At 42.2% G+C, this 21,604-nt stretch overlaps 1 protein-coding gene across 2 annotated transcripts in view; it reads left to right on the top strand.

Annotated features, from left to right (window-relative positions):
* ITPK1 (inositol-tetrakisphosphate 1-kinase) overlaps positions 1 to 21,604 on the top strand; it is a 158,331-nt gene that overhangs the window by 24,009 nt on the left and 112,718 nt on the right. For both annotated transcript variants that reach the window (XM_050898437.1, XM_050898438.1), the window contains one exon: positions 12,263 to 12,287. In XM_050898437.1, coding sequence (XP_050754394.1) covers positions 12,263 to 12,287 — 25 coding nt within the window. The remainder of the gene's footprint in view (positions 1 to 12,262; positions 12,288 to 21,604) is intronic.

Below are 21,604 nucleotides of genomic sequence, written 5' to 3'. Positions count from 1 at the left end.
CTATAAATCTATGACTGACTCTGGTTCCATAAATGAAGAGGAAAATTTGTTCCTTGCATATGCAAACAGCGGTCACTTGGTGAGTGTAGGAGACAAGAAATCACAAGTGCTCTCAAAGCTAATGAAACTTGAGGGAGACTTGGTGTCTGACTTGTACACTGCCAAAACATTAGGGCCATCCCTTATGGAGGGGGGAAAAAAGTTGCGATCAGGTTTCTTCAGTGAGCAGACATGTTAACTTTCTTGCATTAACTTTCTCGTGTTTGTATAATGAAGTTTGCACGAAGGAAAAAGCCCCAGACACCTATATATCTTACTTGAAGCCTGGCTGGAGATGAATAAACTCATTTTTGCATGGCAAGTTGCTGAACTTAAATACGTCTCTAATTTCTGCCAAAAAATGCCCAGTCTCTTTTAGAGATCCAAGAAATAGAAAAAAAATTGTGTATTACACATTTCTCATGCATGTCTCAGTGGGTGTCTGGCCTCTATAAAAACTCCCCAAAGGTTTATTCAAGGCTGTTTGCCAAAGTCTTGGAAAGTTGCAGTGGATATACAGCATTTGGTTTCAGGGTTAGTGGATTAAAAGCCATTTCTAGATGAAAGCTGGCTTGGCAGACATGCTCTTCTCTCTGTAGCCCTTGGTTTTAGTGGAGTGGAGGTGTGCATTCATTCTCCCTCGCAGTGTGCAGAAGACCTGCAGAACCTGCAGTACTAGCCTGGGGCCCAGCAGAGCCTTGTCTCACTGGCCATACTGGACTAATGGTCTTTGTGCAGCATGCTTATGTTGAAGATGAGAGCAGCTGAAGCTACTTCTCAGAATGTTAAGGCAAGCCACTAGAGTGCTTTTATTTGGGTAAAAGGCAGGAATCCAGATAAGACTTATGAAAGTAAATGGAGCACCTGTAGCATGCTGGAGAGAGCTGATGGGGAGGTGTGTGGAAGTGGCAGCTTCTAGCCTATGCACAAGTCTACTTTAAGTACCTTTTAACAATTATTTATTATTCCTTTATTTTGTTTAAGAAACTCAATTCTGAGCTTTGATTAGTGTGTGAGAATCTAGCAGACACAGAGGGCTTTTTAGGTTGGCTTGCCATACAGATGTCTCAAAGTGGTCTTAATATGCTGCGCATCAACTTGGTAGGAGACCACAAGCTCTCTGCAACCTTTCCAGAGACTTGAAGAAGACACACAGTTTTCTTGAATCGTTTTTTGCTATCAGAATTGATTTGCGTTGGTAGAACGCCAGTGTGCTGTGGTAGTTGTCTGGGTCGATGGTGTGGGATGCTTTACAAATGCACTGCCTAGAGGGATTACGATCTAGTTAAGACAAACTGTGGATAATGGTTCTGGTAAATGATTGTTTCTAATATGGTTTCTTTTTCTGTATGCTTTTGTCAGGTAGCTGTGTGCAAGCTCCAACGAGATTGTTTAAAGTGACTATGGCAGATACCTGAAACTGAGAGAAGTCCTGAAGGGGTCAGATTCTAAGAGGGCAATTGCCAGACACTTTCAGAAAGTCTGCTTTCTGTAGGCTAAGATAGGTTGGGCACTTGAAATTCCTATGTGAGCTTGAGAGACCAAACCAGTTCACCTTTTGTCGTCTTTTCTCTTCCGTTCTTTTGCTTTCCTCTTCCAAAAAAAAGACAATTGCTGTCAATAGAGTTGTGCACGTTGTAGGTTAGCTTACCACATGTTTTGCACTTCTTCAAACTGAATTCTCCCTGTCCAAATAGAACAGGGAGGTATTGGGAAGGCTTATATATAGGGCATGACATAAATATATTTAATCTGAAGATCCCTCTCTCTCTCTCTCGATAGATATCGTGAGATATACAGATAGGTAAATATAGCTGGATTTATATTATCAGCCCAAATCCCTGTACTGTTTTGTTAACCTGGTGTGGTAGCTGATAACAGTATACCATGTGCATTAATACTGGTAAACCAATACTCATGATTCAGACAGCTTATCTGCGATAATAGAGAAGAATCATTTGATGCCTAAATCTGATAGTGCTTAAGTCTGAAACCACTAATGAAACAACTTTCTGGGTGTCTTAATGTACATTGTGATTCTATATTGTCCAAATGAAGGGAAAAATATATGCTGTCTCTATGTAAACCTCATCTTGCCTTATAAAACTCCCAGAAACCTTGAATATATTTGATTAACCAAAACATGGGAGGTAGCTGTTTTAATAAGGGGACATTGGTAGATGTTACAATTCTGAGAGAAAGCTCTCTATAAAATATGTGTGCAGGTTTTACTAGCCTTGGTGTACATAAGTTGGAAATGAAAACACGTGTTGAACAGTAAGTAACTTTATGTTGGGTCACAATGAACCAGTGAGGCAGGAGTCTAAAGGAAGACCCAGAATAAACCCAGGCTTGCTTGCACTGGCTTAAATCTTTTATTTCTGAGAGCTGCTCTCCTTCTAGATGGATATCTGTAAGAGCAACCTGATTTTGTTGGCCTTCCAGTACAGATGTGGAGTGGACCAGTTTTTTCCCCGCTCGCCTTGACAGTCTTGCCTATGCTGGAACAAAAAGATCTATTCTCTTCTTACCCCTGCTCTGCCATTCTCATCCTGTTTTTCTTCTGCAGTCAGAATGGGTCTACGGTTCAGTCTAGCTTTGAGTGTGCTACAAGAAGATACGTGAGATAGCTTTAAACAAACCAGTTCAGGGGATTTCAAGAGTGAAAAATAAAGTTTGGCTGCAAAACCCAGAAGCTGGCTACATCCTCAGGTGAGCACTGCAGTCTGCCCTAAGCTGTGTGCTGCCACAATAAAAAAGCGCTTAGTACCTGAGCTGAGGAGTTTAAAGCTAGGTGAGGCTCCAGTTTCTAGATGGATTCATATGTAGGCAGGCAGAAGCATAGATGTATGCGTTGATTCAACTCTCTATGCATTGCTTCAGCACTTGTTAATTTGTAGTTCTGTTGCAAAAGATGTTGTCTTTGAAAGGAGGCAGACAGGCAGGAAGCTTGATTATCTTGTCTGATGCAGTTCAAGGATTTACTGGTAAACCTCTCTGTTCAAGAGTTGATACTGAACCAGTGCAGAGGCCAACATAATTATAGGTAGAGTTCAGAGGAGTGATACTGCAATGAACTTTAGATGCTATGGTATCTCAGTCTAACAGAATAGACATTTGAGTAATAGTGTTAGCTAGTTTGGTTTGAGAACTGTCTGAGCATAAAGTTAAAGACCTGTGCAAAGGTAGGAGGAATTCTGCATATCGCTGGACAAAGCTTACTGAAGGGCATAAAAATGCAGCTGGCATACGGTATAAATATAAAGCTGTATCAGTCTGTCATTGCATCATTTGTGTGATTCCAGCTCTCCCTGCCATGACAAGGAGATTCCCAAGATGGTGATGCTTCATAGGGGAGAAATTTTAAGCCTGAACTGAACCTGCAGCCCTGTGGTTTCAGGTTGCAGCACTTTTGTAGTTGAGTGTGCCCTTGTCTATAAGTCCTCTTAGGAGCTTTGGCATAAGAAATCTATTAGCTGTAGCCACAGGAGCTTCAGGGTACTTTCTGACAGTAAATACCTCCAGTTAACTGCCAGCAGGGTTGCTGAGTGTTTCTTTACATTTACTGCTCTTTGTTTCATGTGACTGTTTGTGACTGACTATCCTAATTTGTTGTTAACTTTCTTAAAATGGCATTGTTCTGGCAGCCCTGTCTAATGCCATTTTGCACAGTTGCTTACCATTACATTGTGCTTTTTGAGCACATAGGGTGTTCTCTTCTTTGAAATGAAAAAGGTGATGACTCATGTTATCAATACTATCTGCTTATTGGATCCACCGTTGGCGCAGGGGAGAAGTGGAAGTATCCATTTCCCATGAACTTTCAGGCTGGAGCAGTTCTAGCAGCGTTATCCAGAAATGACACTGATGAAATCTTCATCCATTGAGTCAATGAGAGTTGTCCTTTCAGCTTCAGTGTAGGTAGCTTTTCATGGCAAGTCTTTCAGTATGGTTTTATTTGCCTTACATTCCAATTTAGTACTGGAGGAGTTGAGGAGACACTAATATCTGCCTTCCTACTTCGGTGTAATAGATGTTAGGAAGTGGGATATAGTTTTTCCTGCAATTTGGCAATATCTGGAAGGTTGGAAGTAAACAAAATACCAATCTGCTAACTAATGTACCTCTTAGTGAATAGAGGATTGCCCTTCTTGCCCAAGTTGCCTGAAGATTCCCTTGATGAAGAAGAAAATCTGCATATCTGATTTCTAGGGCTCCACTGGCAATGGAAAATGGAAGGTTTTAGAATCTTTTTTGCTGATTAGTGACTTATTCTGTGATTTAAGAGAATAAGACACTAATAATTTGTAACTGCTGGCTTAAATTAATATGGGAGGAGAGTTGCTAAGAATAATATAAAAGGTAAATTTTTAGAAGGTTGATTTCAGAGAATAAAATATTTAAATGTTGTATGGTTATAGTACCAAGAAGTTTTATCAACAAGTGCAGAAAACTTCTGCCTCAGTGTGACAGCTAATTGAACGTATCATGGCACTGGAGAGCAAGTATGCAATATTAAGCGTCCTTCAGATTATAAACCTGTTAGTGTGAGGTTATTGTTCATTTTGTTTGTAAAATGTAAATAAGTTCATATGTTTCTAGAAGCCTCTAATAGCTTCTACAGTAAGAGTTTTAATATATATATATAAAAGATAAATACCATATCTGTTCCCGGAAGGGATACTGTCTTCTGCCTCATGATTCTGCTGCCTCTTCTCAGGTCCCTTTCAGTAATCACCAATGCCTCGTGACCTTAGAAAGACTTTTGAAAGGGATGGGTCATGTGTTTGCTTTTTGCAGAGGGTCATATTAACACTGGGGTGACCGGGGTCATGGGGAGACAAAGGGAGCTGGGAGCAGAGAGGACATGCATACTTTTTGCAGTGCTTAAGGAAGCAAGCAGTTTATTGAAGCCAAAGGACGACGCTGGAACTCTTTAGCCTGCAAATTTGAAGGACTCTGACCTTTGGGAAATTAATGTCTTGTAATGGAAGATACGATGCCAAAACAGCTTGGTTAGAAGATGGTTTTTAATAAGGTTATAAAGAGATCACATGGTGTGGCTGCCTGCCATAGCTGGGAACTGAATCTGATAATGTCTGGTGGTGTAAGTCTATGGCTGAAGGCTGAACCCTGCTCAATTGCTTGTAATTGTCATCAGGTACTAAATATGTCTCTGAATGTCTGGTAGGATGAATAACTCATTGCCTTTAATAATTTTTCTGTGCAGCTGTTAATCATTCCTTCTTTCCACTGATGGCTCTTCAGTTTTTTTTCTCAAAAGACTGTGGTTAAAGGTTTTGTGTCCCTGCTGGGAAAGCAGCGAGTATGGGCTCCCAGAACCTGGGGTCACTAGTTCCAAGAAAAGAGTCTGGCAGAGCTCAGCAGTGCTGATCCATCTTAAATGCCCAGTTTAAAAAGAAAACAGATACTTTTGGGTTTGTATTTACTGACCTTATAACTTTTATACCTTGGGATATACAGATTTTATTTCCGCAATACCTGTTTTTTAGTGCTGAAATTAGTAGCCCTGTGATGTTTCATTAAACCATTACTGAAACTTTTTCTTAATATTAGTGACTGAAGGCAGTTTATTTCCTCTAGTTACTGCTTACAGTGTCTGATTTCTTTCTTTCATGGCTTTTTCCTCCCTGCTACTTGAACCTCTGAAGTCGTGATGTTGGATGCTTCACTTTGTCATTGCTCTTGCAGGATAGGGGGTTAGTGGGTTTCTAGCTGGATCTTTGCTGTGAGATGCTGGTGAATGTTTGTGTGTGTTGTGGTGGGAATTTGTGGCATGTGGAAGCATTGCGGTGCCGCAGGTGAGTACCAGAGTGATGCTGCTGCTGCCCTACCAAGATCCTCTCTTATTTTCTAGTCCCTTTCAGGGCACTTTGTTCTGATACAGCACTCTTAAGAAGAACTTTTATAGCTGTAAATGGGATAATACAATGCTTTGAAGATGTGGAGAAGATCAGATGATTCTACCAAATGTCATGTGTGAATGGGGTGGTGGTGTGAAAATCAGTTACGGTGTTGTAGTGTCTGATGCATGAGGGCTCCTATTGCTCGGACCATTCCCTGTTTATAAAAACAAGGAAGAAATGCACAAATGTGGCTACCCTCTGTGATTTTTTTTTCCTACTTAAAAGGTCCTCTGTGACAGCTCAAAGTCTAGGTTTTTTTCAGCCTATCTAAAGAGCACTTAGAGTTTTAAGTGAGATCTTTTCTCCCCCATACTACATTATCTGTTCCTACCAGATTATAAAGGTGCACTTTATTTTCCTTCTTCTTTGGGTCTGTGATGCTTTACAGACTGAGAAAATTGAGGACTCCCTCCCCCAAATGCCAACTTTTGATCCATTTCAGTCATAAATCTTTCCAAAATACTGATTGCTGAAGGGGAAAAGCTTGCTGAAAGGTAAGAGTAGTTAGGTATAAATTGGTAAAATTAACTCTGATTAATTGCCTGTTTGATAGTCTGTGTGCAAAAAACCAAACCACAAAAAATCCCCACGTTACAGCTGAGTCTTGCCATGTTTCAGATGCCCTCAGTTAACTTCCGTGTGCACTGATGGCTGCGGCTGTGAGCTGGGGCCCCTGGACAGCGAGCACCCCTGTGTTGGGGTTGCCACTTGGTTGCTTCCCTGATAGACAATAAGGTGGAGTCCATCAGTGATGAAAAATAATAAAAGCAAGGATCCTCACAAATATTTAGAAACAGAAATGCAGGGTATTCTGCTGATGGAAAAACGACGGCAAATGAGCTGAGCTTGCCTTTGTGCCAGGAGGAGAAACAGGCTGTCCACAAGGTTGAGGATGGCCAGTATTGGCTGGTTTTCATGCTTTGCTTTGGTATTCCTTGCCCGGTGCCTTCCTCTGTGTCTGATAATTTCAGTGTGGTGGAAAGTCTTAGTGCTTTGCTCTGGTGCATTAATATTTATACAACTCCCTTTGATGTCAGTGTATTGTTTTTCTGGGAAAATGCTTTTATTTTTCATATCAAAGCAATACATTATTATTATTTGCCACTTTTTTACATGGGAAATTTTGGAGGCAAAACATTCTCCTGTCTGAGAAAATGAACTTCATTGCATGCACTAATAACTTCTTCGGCTATTAAAACAGATACAAAGATTGCCTTTTACTTTTGAAATTGGAAGTTCAGTTTGGCATTTTTCAATCTGTCACTCAGACCAGACAGCAAAAATATGTTACTTAATTTAACCATGGCTATGATATATGACCTGATAGTCATTTTCTCTTTTAACTGTCATTCACTATAATGTTCAGGTCCTAGATGCTGTGGGGAATTAGTCCAAACTGTTTACTTTGGATCTTAAAAAAAACCAACCCCAAACCCAACCCCAAAAGCCAACTATTCCACATAGTTTGAGGCTGTGGTAAAACATCAATTCCAAAACACCGATTAATGTGCTTTTAGTAACTTGATATTGAATTCTTCTTTAAATCCATACACCATTCCAACTTAAACATGAAGTCAACTTGCATGGTAATTATTTTAATCGCTGTTGCATATGGTGAGGCTTGCATTATCCAGTAGAGTTGTTCACTGGTTTCAGGTATAGAACTAATGAGTCATAACAAGCTTCTGGGTTTTATTCGGTGTTGCAGGCTAATGCAGCGGTTACTGAAATGTTTCTGTTTTTCCTTTAAATGTTGCAGTGTGTGATTCAGCAGAGCTGTGTGCTGAAGGAAGGGAACACATGAAGCACCAGTCAGTAATTTGTGCTGCACCTGAATATGTTTCCATAGCTTTAGGCATACTATGCCAGTTGAAGACATTGAAACTTTGCTGTAAGTTAGGTGTTTATTTTTATCACCTTCAAACACGTTTTCCCCTTTTCTTTTATCCCAGAGGTTTTCTAACGTTTGCTAATAATTCTTTTTTTTTCCTGGGCTGATGATAGGAGTACAAGATCCCTGTCTAGATGATCTTTGCAATGAAATGTGTTTTAAAAATAGTGACCTCTGGGAATATAATTTAGAACTGACCATTTTTCAAACATCTGTTCAATGAAAGCGGGCAGATGCAGTCTCTCTTTGACCCGGTTGTGTTGCCACTTGGAGGGAGAAGGGAAATACAGCTAATAATGATCTTTCTTTTCCCCTCAGAAAAGAGACTTGCTCTGGGTTTTGTATAGCCTATTGCTGATATCAGGAGGCAGCCAGACCAGCTGGGAATGGGAGCCCTTCCTCTGGTAGGCTGGGGCTCAGTTTCAAGCTACATGGGAGGAAAGAAGGGTCATGGACAACACCACGAGGGACACAAGAGTAGTGGACAGTCCTCCAAGTGAAGTAGCCCCTCTGGGAGACAGCACCTATGACATAGGCATTGGCACCTCTGGAAGCATTCTGCCTAGCCTGGACAGGTTCTTGTATCCTTCACTTAATTTTTCTTAACTGTCTGGCTTGTCTGCAGAATTTGCAGTTCGCTGCTTGTGTCTGAGCTGCAGTCCTGTACCCATGCAAGCATCTGTGGTTTGCGTTGGAAGAGGAATTTGTTGTAGTATCTCCTGTATGTTAAGTGCATCTGCGGTGCATGTCTCAGCATAGCTAACAGAAAGCATGTCCTCTGCTAAAGAAACAGCCCAAAAGAACGTACACCAAGGCTGTAGGATGTATTTTTCATACTAGCTTTTTAAGCACCATAGGAAGAAGTGGTGGCTGGTCCATGGCTCTGCCAGACGCCCAGAGCAGTTAATTCAGCAACCGTCTTGTCTCCATTGAGTGTCCTGCACCGACAGCCCCTTGTTGGGGAATTGCTTGTGGCCCACAGCCTGCTTCGTTCACTCTGTTTGCTTATTTTTTGAGGGTCCTAGAGTTTCTTGTGTGTAGGATCAGCTTTCTTTCTGTGCCTGTCCCTAAGCCCTTTCACATGTGACGTGAGGTAGTTAGTGTGGTTAGATGGTATTGTGTGCTTGGTTGCATAAGGGATGTCTTGCTGCCCTGAGCCTGCAGCTGTGACTTGCCCAGCTGAAAAGCCTGGAGTCACTGGCTTAGGAAATCTTCGAGGCGGAGAAGCAGCTAATGCCAGAACTGAGGTGTGTGGTTGCTTGACATCCTGGTTGTTTGGATATCTTTTGTTTTTAAAATAACTTATTTTCAAAAAAAGCTATTTTGGTAGAGGATTTTTCCCAAATTAACTAATCCTCAAAATATGCATGCTGCTATGGTTTCTGGTCCCCTGGGCTTAAGTATAAAAAGTTCTCATGTTTTAGGTAACCAAAGGGGAACCCTCCCCCCGCCCCCTTCTGAAAAAGGGGAAGACCCAGTGGTACAAACCAACCTTGGTAATCGCTTCCTCCTTCCCGTAGCTTTTTAAGCATGTGTGACATCGTACCCAACAGCAGGCACCCCTTCTCGCCCTGCTTGTATGCTGGTCTGGATTCCCTTCTGCTGGGGCAGTACGGTCGGTTTCAGTAAGTCCCAGTAAATTTGCAAAGTCCATTTTGGGGGGATTATAGAAAACCTTTGGACTGACTCTTTCTCAAGTGCGTTTGGCAACCAGCTTGCAAGTATTTTTCTTCTTCAAAGTAGAACAAAGCTTATTCAGCGTGTATGCAGGCATGGCGAGAAATGCAGCCTTTGCCATCAGCCTCTATTCTTCCACGGGCTCTGGAGCAGTCCTGTCTGAAGCCTGGTGTATTTCAATGGCAGTTTTGAGTTGTTCTGTTTACTGCAGGGCAGACACATCAAAAATGTAGCTGGTTTGGTTATTTTAAGTTTTAGCTTACAGTACTTGGAATGCTTCTGAGTAGGCTGCTGCCCTAATTTACAAAAAAGCATTCCCCACCTAATATTTCTTATTTATCTTGCTTAGCTGTGTGAAAATCATGGTTTCAACAATTTGGCTCTTAACTCTTTCTCTATGAGATTCATATTTTCTTCTCAAAACACAGTTGGAATGCATCTGGCCAGCCTCAGGTAATGGTCTGCAGCAATGCTTCCTACACCGTAATGGCAGTATATTAATCACCCACCACTTACAGGCTACTGTTATCTGCAAGAGGGCTTTGAAATTCTCTGCAAGAGGTGCTTGGTTTCATTTTCTTTTTAATTTCCTTGCTGGGCAACGACAAGCTCTCTGTTGTGGCTGTGCAGTGCATGCTGCTTCTAGGCCAGAGAAACTCCAGGCTGGTAAAGTGGAAGAAGGGAGCAATTTATGTCATAGATGCTGATTGATCGCCTGTCTCTTTGGGCATCTTTGTAATGGCCTCCCAAAAGAAAGAAAGACTGTATTGGGTGGAAAATTGGAGGAGCCATTGTGTATTCAGCAGTGTGCAGCAGTTGCAACTATGGACAACAACACAGATGCTCTTAGATAGAAAAGAATTGAGGGCAGAGTTAGGCAGTCCTGCTCCGTGACCTCCCCAAAACGGGTCTTTGATTTTAACATATGGGGTTAGTGGGAACAAGGAAGAGAGATTCCTGTCTTGTGCTTGCTGAAGTTTTTGATTTTTAAGTTAAATTTCCTATGGCTTCAAAGTGAGGAGAAGGTTCTAATATATTTAAATAGCCTGCATATATTGGGAGGGTGGCATGGAGCAGGGATGGCTGGGCTTTGTGCCAGGGATTCAGTTCTACTCTTGAGACTAGAGCAGAAATGGTTTGTTTTGCTTGAGAGCTTGTCAAATGCAGTGACTGAGCATTGTCTGGCTGCAGGTACCTGAATCTCAATTCTCATACCAGCGGAGCAGATGACCATCTCTACAGATCTGCCTAAACTGGCTCACTCTACCAATTGCAGTTCTCAACATTTTGGTGTATAATTAGTAGGCCTCTCCGGTCTCTTATCCCTGGCATTTCAGGATCACTAGAACTATTCCCTGTATGGCCAAAGCAGCGTTCAGAGGCTTGGGCCTTTCTGACAAACCACAAGTATTTGAACTCTGCTCCTACAGGAGCCAGGCTGACTACAAGTCTTTGAATTGAAGTACAAGGACGTGTCTAAACCATGGGGCATTGCACACTCTGGTGTCCCCACATCCAGACTGCCCGTCATCTAGAACAAGGTATCACAGTACGCTATGTCTGTCTCCCTGGTCACATACCTGGGTGTGTGTCCCTTTCTGCCCAAAGGAGAGCACAGCACTGGGGGCTGATGCACACACAGAGTCCCATCCCAGCCTGTAGCTTGATGCTTGCTTGGGCTGGGACAGTGGAGCATACTTGCTTTATGGCGTTGAATCTGTACGTGTTTGCTTGCATGGCTGCTTGTGTAATTTATTAGCTTTTCTTTGGGCACAGCTACATGATGTAGGGGTTGTTGCCTCTGCTGAGGCCAGCACAGTTAGGTCCATCTGACACAGTGCAGTACCAGTCACCAGCTGGAGTTTTAAATAATTGTGGTTTTGAGGCACTGCTTCCAGAATGGATCATTATCCTTGAGCAGTGGATCTATGGAGATGTATCTGTGATGGACTTGCAGCGGAATGACACATCTGGGCAGGGTGGTCCAGCTGCAGGGCAGTCTCTCTGTTTTGGACCTGACCTGTGCCTGTACCCTTCCTTTGTCCCCTTCCCTGCTCTGTTTGCAGGACTGGTCTGTGGAGCCAGCCTGGGTATCTTTGTGCTTGTGATGAAGACAAGCCATGGGACAGCTTAGAAGTTTCTTGGCAAGGGTTTCAAGCAGAGAACAACTGATGCAAGTCACTGTGTGTGTGTAGCTCTGGGAAGCGTTCTGTGTACCAAGATGACGGGGGTAGAACAAGGCTGTAAATAAGAGGATAAATGGCTGCAGGATGCTGTGTTCATTCTCCCTGACATTTATCCATGTATCTTTTGGATCAAAATCAAAGATCTATCAAGCATGTGGAGTGTGCTGAGGTGCAATTCGCACACTCTAACAGCAGATGAGAAATGAAGAGCAAAGTAGAACTGACTAAAATTGAGATGCTCCCTCCCTAACATCACCCACTTCCTACCTCTGCTCACCTGGCAGCTGTATCAGTCCCAGTGGTGCAGCTGCTTAGTATGCATCTTGGGTCACTTCTGAGGCCGTGATTCAGAAGCTGCCGAAGTGCTTCCTAGGCAGGGAATGGAATTGAACAAGTACTTTCCTGAATTTGAATCGGGTTCATTAGTGTAGATCTTTATTGTTCGCATCCTAGTATGAAGCAACCCTTTTCCATTAGTGTTTGTTTTTACATTTCCCCCATGTTTCCAACATTAACCATTCCTTTTTTCTTTTCTTTTCCAGGAAAAGAGGAGTAGAAGTAGTACAGGTGAGTAAAAACTATATTTGATTTTTCCCCCCTCTGTTTTCTTGTAAAGAAGATTTACTGATTTTAAATGCTGTCATTTAGATGTCAACATGACCTAGGCTTAATTATTTTTCTTTCTTTTCCATTCAATTCTCTGCTATGGGTACTGTTTTTAGAAAAAGAGGATCCCCTTTTGCGAAGCATGTGTTGAGCCCATCTAGTCTTAACAGGTGCCCTGGTGAAAGTGGGAATGCAGTTAGGCTTTTCTTGTGTCTGTTAATTAATTAGATCTGATAGTTGATTAGGCGATGTTACTCTCTTACTGCATTCACGGACAGTCAGGCTTAACAGAAACACGAGCTGGCCTTTGAAAAAAAACTGTGGCAGAAGCAATGTTCTTGTAACCCAGTGAGCAGAGAAGTGATACTAAAGTGTCTTCAAGTTGTAGCCCACCTACAGATAAGTTCAGGTGTTGGCTACATTTGTTCTTTCCCAGGTCTGAATGGTCATATTTCACACAAGATGTTACTTAAAGTATGATGGCAACTTGGGAAGGGAATTATGTTACCGTGACAGCTGTAACATAGAGCACTGTAGCCTTAAAAGATCAAAGGGGAAGCAGGCTCTTTCCTTCTGGCTTATTTTGTGTACTTAGAAGAGCTGTGTGTCATAGGTTTCACTCTTGCTGATGCTTACCTAGCGCTGGTTTTGCACTCTAGGGTGGTGAGCGTGTTCCTCACACTTGTTTTCTCATATCTCAGTAGCAGAGGTGAAACTGCCTCAATAGAGAGGATGGAGGAGAGAGGAGGAAACTGATAGCCACTGATAGTTGAGGCTGCTCTTAAGTCCATGTGAAAGGTGCTTCTCAACACCAGTAGGGAGTAGGAGAAAAGCACTTTAAAAAAAAAACTTGAAAAATCAGGCCATGTTATTTTAAAGAATCCACTATCAGAAAAGGCTTAAAAAAATTCTCATTGCTAGTTAAACTGGAGAATATCTTTCAAGTATGCGTGGTTGTCTGAGAACTGCATGGTATTACAAGGAAAAAGGGCGTATACTTTACTGGCTCCATTTAATCTTTCACCACTACGGCATCATCTTCCTTACTTGTACCTCGTATTGCTCAGAGCTAAGGAGCAGCGTCTTTCGTCAGTTGTGATAATAGCATCTCCAGATTGATAAATACAAACCAGCATTTGCGAAGCACAGCTTCACAAGCAGCACAGGGAGAAAGCGAGCCGATATTTGTGTCAGTGTCTAGGGGACACTGTTATTTTAATAATACCTCAGTGTATTACAATCCAATGTCTGCATCTGTTATATGTGCCTTGTGCCTGCACTGTACGTTTAAGCAGCAAGGTGCTTGTATGAGATGAATTCAATGATGCACCGATTAGCTGAGCAGAGGGCAAATTCCATTTTACCTTGTGGATTAAAGTTGTTGTCCTTCCACAGGTTACCTGTTAGTCTTCTGATATTTGTGTAGCTTAATGGCTAGTCATCAGATAGACGCAGAATGATTGGAAAGGATTTCTTTATTGGAAGAGCATTTTAGGAAACATTTGGACGGAACTAGACAGGACTCTGTGTAAAAGTACTTCATGGTCTCAAATTTCACAGCATAGTTGAGATGTCAGACTAACCTGTACTGGGAATTTGTGCCCCAAAGGCATACCTTGAACACTGATGCCTGCTGCTCTGGTAGAGCAGGATGGATGGCTGTATGTGATCACCCCTCGCCTATCACTTGTGTGTTGCTTCATATATCCTGACGCATGTACTTGTAGCCAGTAGGGTATGTATCAGAAATGGGCTCTTTCTCCATCCAGCACTACTAGAAAGCTTTGCTTGAGTCACCTTGTATGATCCATCCCACTAGCCCTGCTTCTAGATGGAGGATGTCTTGGTGTTGATCTGCTGGACAAAGTTTATTTGACAGAGGGAATATTCTTTTCCTGTGTTAAGCAGCAGCATTTCTTTGATTTGTTTCCCCTTCTCCTCCTTTAAAGAACCTATCCTGTTCAAGAGAAACTAGCTCTTACACCTGACAATAGACAAGTAACTCAAAACACAAAAATACACAGGCTGTTTATCTATTTTCTTCTTTACATAAATTAAAAAATCTTCTGAATGTAGACATGCTTTCCAGTAATAAGTAGTGAGTCGGAAGGTAAGGTTCAGTTACTGGCTTCCAGATGGCAAAGCACAATGGACTGGTATGTGCTGACTTCTGTGAACAGACATCAGATTATTCTTTTCCAAAGATGTTTCACAGGAGCAGGAAAGAATTTCCTACTACGAAAGGGCAGTCTTCGAAGTCTTCAGATAAGCACCTGTGTGACTTCTGTTTCCTTCCTGCAGTGCGGAATTAGGATGGTCCTCTATTCTTTTCCTAGACCTATGAAATCCTCTTATTTTGCTTTCTTAAGACTAATTGCGCTGTACAGATGATCAGTGAGCTGCTGCTAGACAGCAATTAACGTTCTGTGACTTGTGTTCAAGTTCTGTGTTTTGTCTTGTCTCAGACTTTCAGTTCCAGCAGAAAGAGTGGTTCCAGCTTTCTGTTTTTATTGAGTGGGGAAACATGTGCGTCCTCCAAAGAGAAATAATGGAAGAATAGGACTGGCAGTGGGATGCTAAGCAGGCATTTTCCTTTATCCAGCAGTAAGATGTTATTCAAGCATCACATTGAAAACAAACAAAGAACCTCTCAGCTTGTGTGGTGATAAGTAATTGGTTTTTTTTAGAAATACTGATTAAATTCTAACATAATGAGAATTCGCTGTGAACTCAATGCACAGAAGCTGAAATGTGTGACATTATATAGTACAATTGAGTAACATCCATCAAGCTATCTGGCTTAAAAGATAGTACAGTAGATGAATTAAATAAAAAGCTTTCAAGGGTATGAACTTTCCAAAGACAGTATGAGTCTGAGCCTGCACCCAAACATTTAGGAGCATGAACAGGTTAGCTCTTTTCTGCTTTTCCAGTGGGCAGTGGCAGAACTCTGAGTAGCAGCATCTTTAAGATCTGGCAATGTTTTGGATCTAGATTTGCTTTCTGCAGCTTAAATCTAAGTCAGTGGGGCAGCTACAAACCAATGTTATATAGCAAGAAAAAAACAAATGTCTTCCTGGCTTTTAAATACGGGCTCTTAACAGAATGCTGTGCTGTATCTCTTACCTTGTGGCAGGTCATTCGCTTCATTTTTTTGAGTAGGCATCACCCCAGTATCCAGGTGCTTTTTGAATTAGGGTGCTTACTTGTTTATACCCCATGAGGTAAGGAAGTGCTCTTGTTCCAGTTTTGCAGGAGGGAAGACTGAAGGATGTGTCCAAGCTCCTCTGGGGAACCTGTTGCTGTACCAGCCCCAGTGCTGTTGGGAGCTGTGCTGGCAAGGCTTGCGCGGCAGGAGTTCCAGCTATGGCTGTCTCAGAAGGGGTGTGGGGCCACGCACTGCCCAGCGTCGGGGCTTCCCCGTGCTGTTGTGCGGGGCACGAAGGGAAGGGAAGAGCAATTGAAGGAGGTCAGCAGACCTGGTGTTGCTGGCTTTCTTCCAGTGAAAGACAGCACCAATTCAGCTGCATTTAATCTTAAGGCTGCATTTAAAGTATTCTGAATGTAATGGCTCTTGCGGTTCCTGTGGCAGTTACATGCCTCCCCTTTCTTGCCAGTGCTCCCCACCCCTCACAGCTGCCTGCTCAGCTGGAGTGGCTTGAGCTGGTGGCCAGAGGAGGGGTGGAGATGCTCTGAACAGGTGACAAACATGACCGAAGCCCATCTGCCGTGGCCTGCAGGCAGTTACTGGGCAGGCAGCAGCTGGCAAGGCTGAGGCAGAGCAGCTCTTGCACTGGCATTGGGGTGACTTGCCAGTAAATGCTTAAATTTAAGCATTTCTTAATAAATTCTTTCATCACTGTTTCAAGGGAAAGGCTGCCTCTGAAGTTATGCAGTGGTTGTCTGATGAGGCATTTACTATTAAAAAAAAGTAAATCTATTTCCTATAATGGAATCTAGCAAAAAAGAGTTTTGGGTAGTTTCTAAAAGGTAAAGCTGTTTCTGATCTTTTTTAATAACAACTTGGTTTTGATCAATCTCACCCCTCCATCCCCCAAATTAGTGTAGGGCCAAATTTAGAATTGAAAGTTGTCAGTTCTTCTTTAGCTAGTAAAGTATCTAGTTTCTTACAACTTTGTACGCCGGCGAGGGAGAGAGAGAACACCTCCATCTACCTTGTTTTTCAGGAAAAATCTGTTTGGCTTAGTTTGAAGAATGTAAGATTGAAAACGTGCGGTGAAGTGGAAATCATCACAAGTACCTCTGATGGGGACATGCATTTATTTTTGTTTCACAAGCTATGCAAATCCAGAATAATTAGCTGCAGCCCTTTGGCTTCTGACAAATTGCCAGTTCGGTCTTTGTGTGACAAAGTTTGGAGCCTTCGTATTTCTCGCGACTTCAAAGCCGTTTCAAGCACTTCTACACCCAAGCTTTCCTAGAGCTCTCGCTTGCATTTTTTTTATTTTAAAATAGCGAAGATTTCCTATTTTTGGTGGGTATTTTTGGTTCGAATGAACACTAATGCTCTCTTTTATCTTAGAAAGATGTTCTAGTCAGTTGGCTATAAAAGTGGAATTAGTCATTGTATTTCAAGCTGCACATTTTTTAATAGCAGTGGGATATGGAGAACAACATGTTTTCCGATGTGGAACAGCTGATTGTAGTAGTTACAATGGTCTCGGCTGCTGTTTTGTTTTTCCTTTTTCCCCCCAACTCTCTGGGAACTGAGATATTTGAAATCTTTTACTTTGGAGAAGAAAACTGTCCTTTGAGCCCTGGGCTTTACTGAAGCCTGCGAAGGAGAATTGAGGGTCCCCTCCCCGGCTTTTTAATTCGTCAATCAAAGTAAAATACTAATGACAACAGTTTCCACTAATTGTTGCCAGCGAACTGTTGTTTTCTTGAAATGCAGAGAGGTTTATTTTCACATGAAGTATTAATGGAATAAGCTTGGAACAGCAGTGTTCTAACCGAGAAAAGGAGCTTATAAAATATATATCCGATAGCATATACAGAAAGATGTGACTGGAAAGCTTCCAAAGCAAGCAGGGTTGGTGAGATGTTGGAGAGTTGGCTCTCTAGTACAGGGAGAAGAAAGTTTATTTTTACATGCATGCCAGGCCCTCAGTTAAGTGCGTGTTCTCCTGAGAATGGCAATCTACTTTGCCTTCAGTGCATTTTTGGAAATGATGCTACAGAAGCCCTCTAGCCCTCCCCAGTCTGGATTGTGTTAGGTACTTTGCACATGCTTGAAGGTGAGGGGCTGCTGCTTAAAATCTTGAAAAGATCCTGATACTTCTTAGTGTCAGTGCTACACAGAGTGTGCTAAGCGCACAAAGTGGGGTTTTCCAAAAAAGTGTAATAATCTCAACTTCAAACCCAGAAATAGCAGGACTGTGGAAGAACAAATCCTGGGCAGAATCCTCTCTCTGGTCCTTCTCAGTAGGGGAGATCCCCCTATGTGAGACCTTCTTGGTACCTAAGAAGCAGCATTGCCCAGCAGGAATGAAGCACAGGTTCCAGTGCAGGGAGAGATGTTTTTGGCATGCTGCTATATATTGCATCAGCAGACTGGTCAGTTAGGTACAGCGTGGCCCTTTCTGGTCCAGTGGGGAAGAAGAATAAATACACATCTGTTGGGGCAGGGAAGGAAGAGAAAACTACAGAACATTTCCACGATGTGGATTAAGCAGATTAAATAAATAAACACTTATTCTTAAAAATTAGACAGAGTAAGCCAAACAAATCAAAATGCTTTTAGATCTGATTTATTTTCACTCTTGGTGAGTGAATGAGAGAACCACGAAGAAATTTTTGTGGCTCTGAGAGAGTCTCTTACTGACTGGTTTGACTGCTTTCTTTTGACTGTGAATCCCAGTGGCCTAGGAGAGGTGTGGGCTCCACAGTCACTTGCAGAAGTCACCTGGGTGAGTGAAAACATTACTAAGATTTAGAAATCTGTAACTAATGTGTAATGAATGGCTGTCAGGTTTGAGCTTGTACTGCTTTGGCCCATGGAGCCAGCTCTGCGCAGCCCCTTTGTCTTCTCCTGACTCCTTGGTATGTAGTGATGAGGCAGTGATTCCTAACAGTGCTAAAGGCTAGGAGTTGGGATGTCCTGGGTGGAAATCCAGTCCCTGTGGGACCTCTGCCAAAGATTCTGGTGACTGTAATGGGACTGAGACTGCAGTGGGGAGTTGCCTCACTTTGTGACTTACTGCAGGCACTTAGGGCCCTTACAAATTCTGCCTCCATTTCCTAATGAAGGTAATACGCCATGTAGTGGAATGCCATTTAAATTGCTTTGAGATATCTGAATGGAGGAGATGTAGAGTAAGATGAGTGTGTGAAGGAAAACAGGAATATTGGTAGGGGCTGGTAATTTCTGAAGATTGCTATGTGTAATATTCTCTCAGTCATCAGCATTTAAGTGTCTTCTCAGGCACTTCTGTGAACTGCAAAGCTTCATAAATCCCTCCTCAAGAAACAGTATGGATAAAAATAAGACCCTGACAGAAATGCTGGGGACTAAAACTCTGTATTTGCCTCCTTCTGACTAGGAATATTTTGCAGCATATAGTCCCAGTCTTTGCACAAAATGACAATTAGACATTGCTTTTATTAATCATGATTATTGCAGTGGTGCATATGGCCAACAAAGACCAGGCTTTAATTTTGGGCTGCATTAAACAATAGGATTATTTGTCTCACTGGATGCAGGTGTTGTGATATGGTATCGAAGCAGGGCAAATGGAGTGTGTTTGGAGACATGTGACTCAGGAAATGCCTTATTTTAAAACCAACCTGTCTCATTTGCGTTTGCTGAAACTGCAGAGTCTGTGTTGGAGTACAAATATGCACGTAGCTCTTTTGACCTTTTCTGAAGTTTTTCTTGGAGTAGGAAGGATGGGGAGTTAGTATGATACCATGTCAAGGGTGACTGTACCTCTGACCCTTGTACTGAGGTGTCCTCTCCCAGCTGAATGCCCCATCCTTTGTCTGTTTTGGGGGTGAAATCATGCAATTCTCTGCTGAGGCAGAGCTGCAAGCTCATTCCTGTGACAGCAGTTGTAACCTTGTCTTCAGTCCTGGGGTTTTGTTCCACAGGGACAACGATGTTTCTTTGGGAGCAATGACTCTTGTATCCACCATAGCTCAGAGTCACTTGCTTTGAACCAAAGCTTTACAGAGACAATATCAGCAGAACAGTAAAGGAGACTATTTGTATGCCTGCCTTCCTCAGTGAGGGTGCTGGTAGGTCTGAACTTCCAGAGGACTCTGCAGAAGATCAGTGGAGTTTGGGGAAGTCTTTTTAGTATATGTTGTTGACACTTCCTTTCTCCAGCTTATGCAAAAGTTACTTACTCCTTTGATCTGAGCTGTGACCTGAGATAATTGTATCTGGAGATCATTGCATGCTTGTTTGCTCTTCTGGCACTTCACAATGAAAGGACGTAAACGTATTCATGTCACAGGATTGAATGGGGTTCCAATAAAACCTGCTGCTTAAAGACATTAGGCCCTAAAGTTTCTTAAGTTTTCCTGTATTTGGTCTTTAGCCTTAAGTTAGAGAAACTCTTAGCACATGTACTTTAGCTGCCACTATATAAAACAGGACACATTCAAACACAGGAAAACCTGGAAATGTTTTCCTGAACCTGATTGCATTCATGGAATTTCAGCAGAAGAAAGCAGAGTGGCTTCAACTTAATCAGAACAGCTGAACTTCTCTTCCCCCCCCCTTTTTTTTTCTCCAAGGGGCACTGTTTTAAGAATGATGTCTTTTGCTAGAAGGAATATTTATTATTCATTGTAACTCTGCATTTCTGGTGAAAGCAATACATCTGTTTTTTCTTTTCTTTGGCAACAGTGTAGACCTCTTTTTGCTGTACGTCTAAAGGTAGGCAGATCAGACAGAAAGGATTTCTGCACATGCTGTAGATGTTTTCTATGCCTTTGGTGGTTATTTTGCAATATCTCTTATTGACCTAGCACATCGATGGAAAACACTCGTGGACTTTTTGACAGTTTATTTTTAATCACTGTCTTTGTCTAGTTTTTGAGAATATTTACTGCTAAAGGTAATTTTGCACCGGTACCAAAAGCCGTGCAATTAATAGCTTAGGGTGGGAATTGTTGAATGTAGGATTTCAATCCGAGGAGGAAAGGAGAGAGCCAGGAGAAATTTAGATGATTGCAAGCATAGTTTCTCCAAAGTGAGGTAGAAGTGGGTTATCCAAAATGCCTATTTCTTTTACATAAGGTCACATTTATGGAAAATTTGAGAGCTGTGGTATGTTAATTTTATTTTTTTATTTTTTTCATCCCTCTTCCCTCACATGACTTGTCAGAAAGGAGACTGCTGCTGCAACTTTCTAGATGGATTAGTGTGGTTCTCTGCTGGCTATGCCAGGAGCAAGGGTGGGCCAACCATGGTTAATAAATGGATCGAAATAGTCATTGGATACCTAGGGCAGATCATACCCTTAAGCAGTCCCTTAGCAAGTGGTGGAAATAGAGTCCCTCCTTTTGGAAAGGTCTTTTCAAAGAGAAGAAGGTTGAGGGCAGGAGTTAACTTTTTTCCCGTAGACTGGAGGGGAGCCTGGAGACAAGCCTCCTCCAGCAGGTTCGTGTGAATATATCTCTGTTGCTCAGGTTTATACTGGGGATGATACTGTTAGTATATTTAAAGACAGTGCGCTACTGACATAGTAATGAATCTGTATAAATCCCAGAGCCAGAGGAACCACAAAAGCCTCCGAGCTTTGTCCGTGCAGTGCTGCGAGGCAGTTTCATTCATGGTAGTCAGAGCTTGTGCTCTGCTGCTTCCCCTCCTGCTCACCCTAGAGCACTGTGGTTTTGTTCCTAGGAGGCTCTGTATCCAGGTGCGCTCTCTGTGACTCAAAGGCGCGTTAAAAACAAAGCAAACCCAAGCCTGCCTTTGGTATACGGCATAGGTTCATTAGTGAAACGGTGATGCTGTAGTACGTTTTATTTTAATTGTTCTCTTCTTACATTAAGGTTATTTTCATAAAGGAGTCAAAAGAATTAATTGTTGCTCATATTATAGATGAATAAAAGCATGTCAAGAGAACTTGTCCTCTGTAGTTTTGCTTAAAGTTTGCTTGTTGACCTGGAGGATCCTAAGGCAATACTGTCAATTAACCAGTCGTTAAGATTTCTGACATTTCAGTCATGATAAAAGAAACTAAATCAAACTGTGGGTGGTGCTCCTTTGTCTTTCAAAAATAGCACAACAGAGGTTGTGAGCAGGA

This window comes from Gymnogyps californianus, chromosome 5, assembly GCF_018139145.2.
Source record: "Gymnogyps californianus isolate 813 chromosome 5, ASM1813914v2, whole genome shotgun sequence".
Taxonomy (NCBI): domain Eukaryota; kingdom Metazoa; phylum Chordata; class Aves; order Accipitriformes; family Cathartidae; genus Gymnogyps; species Gymnogyps californianus.
Note: the sequence above shows the minus strand (reverse complement) of the source record. Positions and strands in the feature narration are given on the sequence as shown.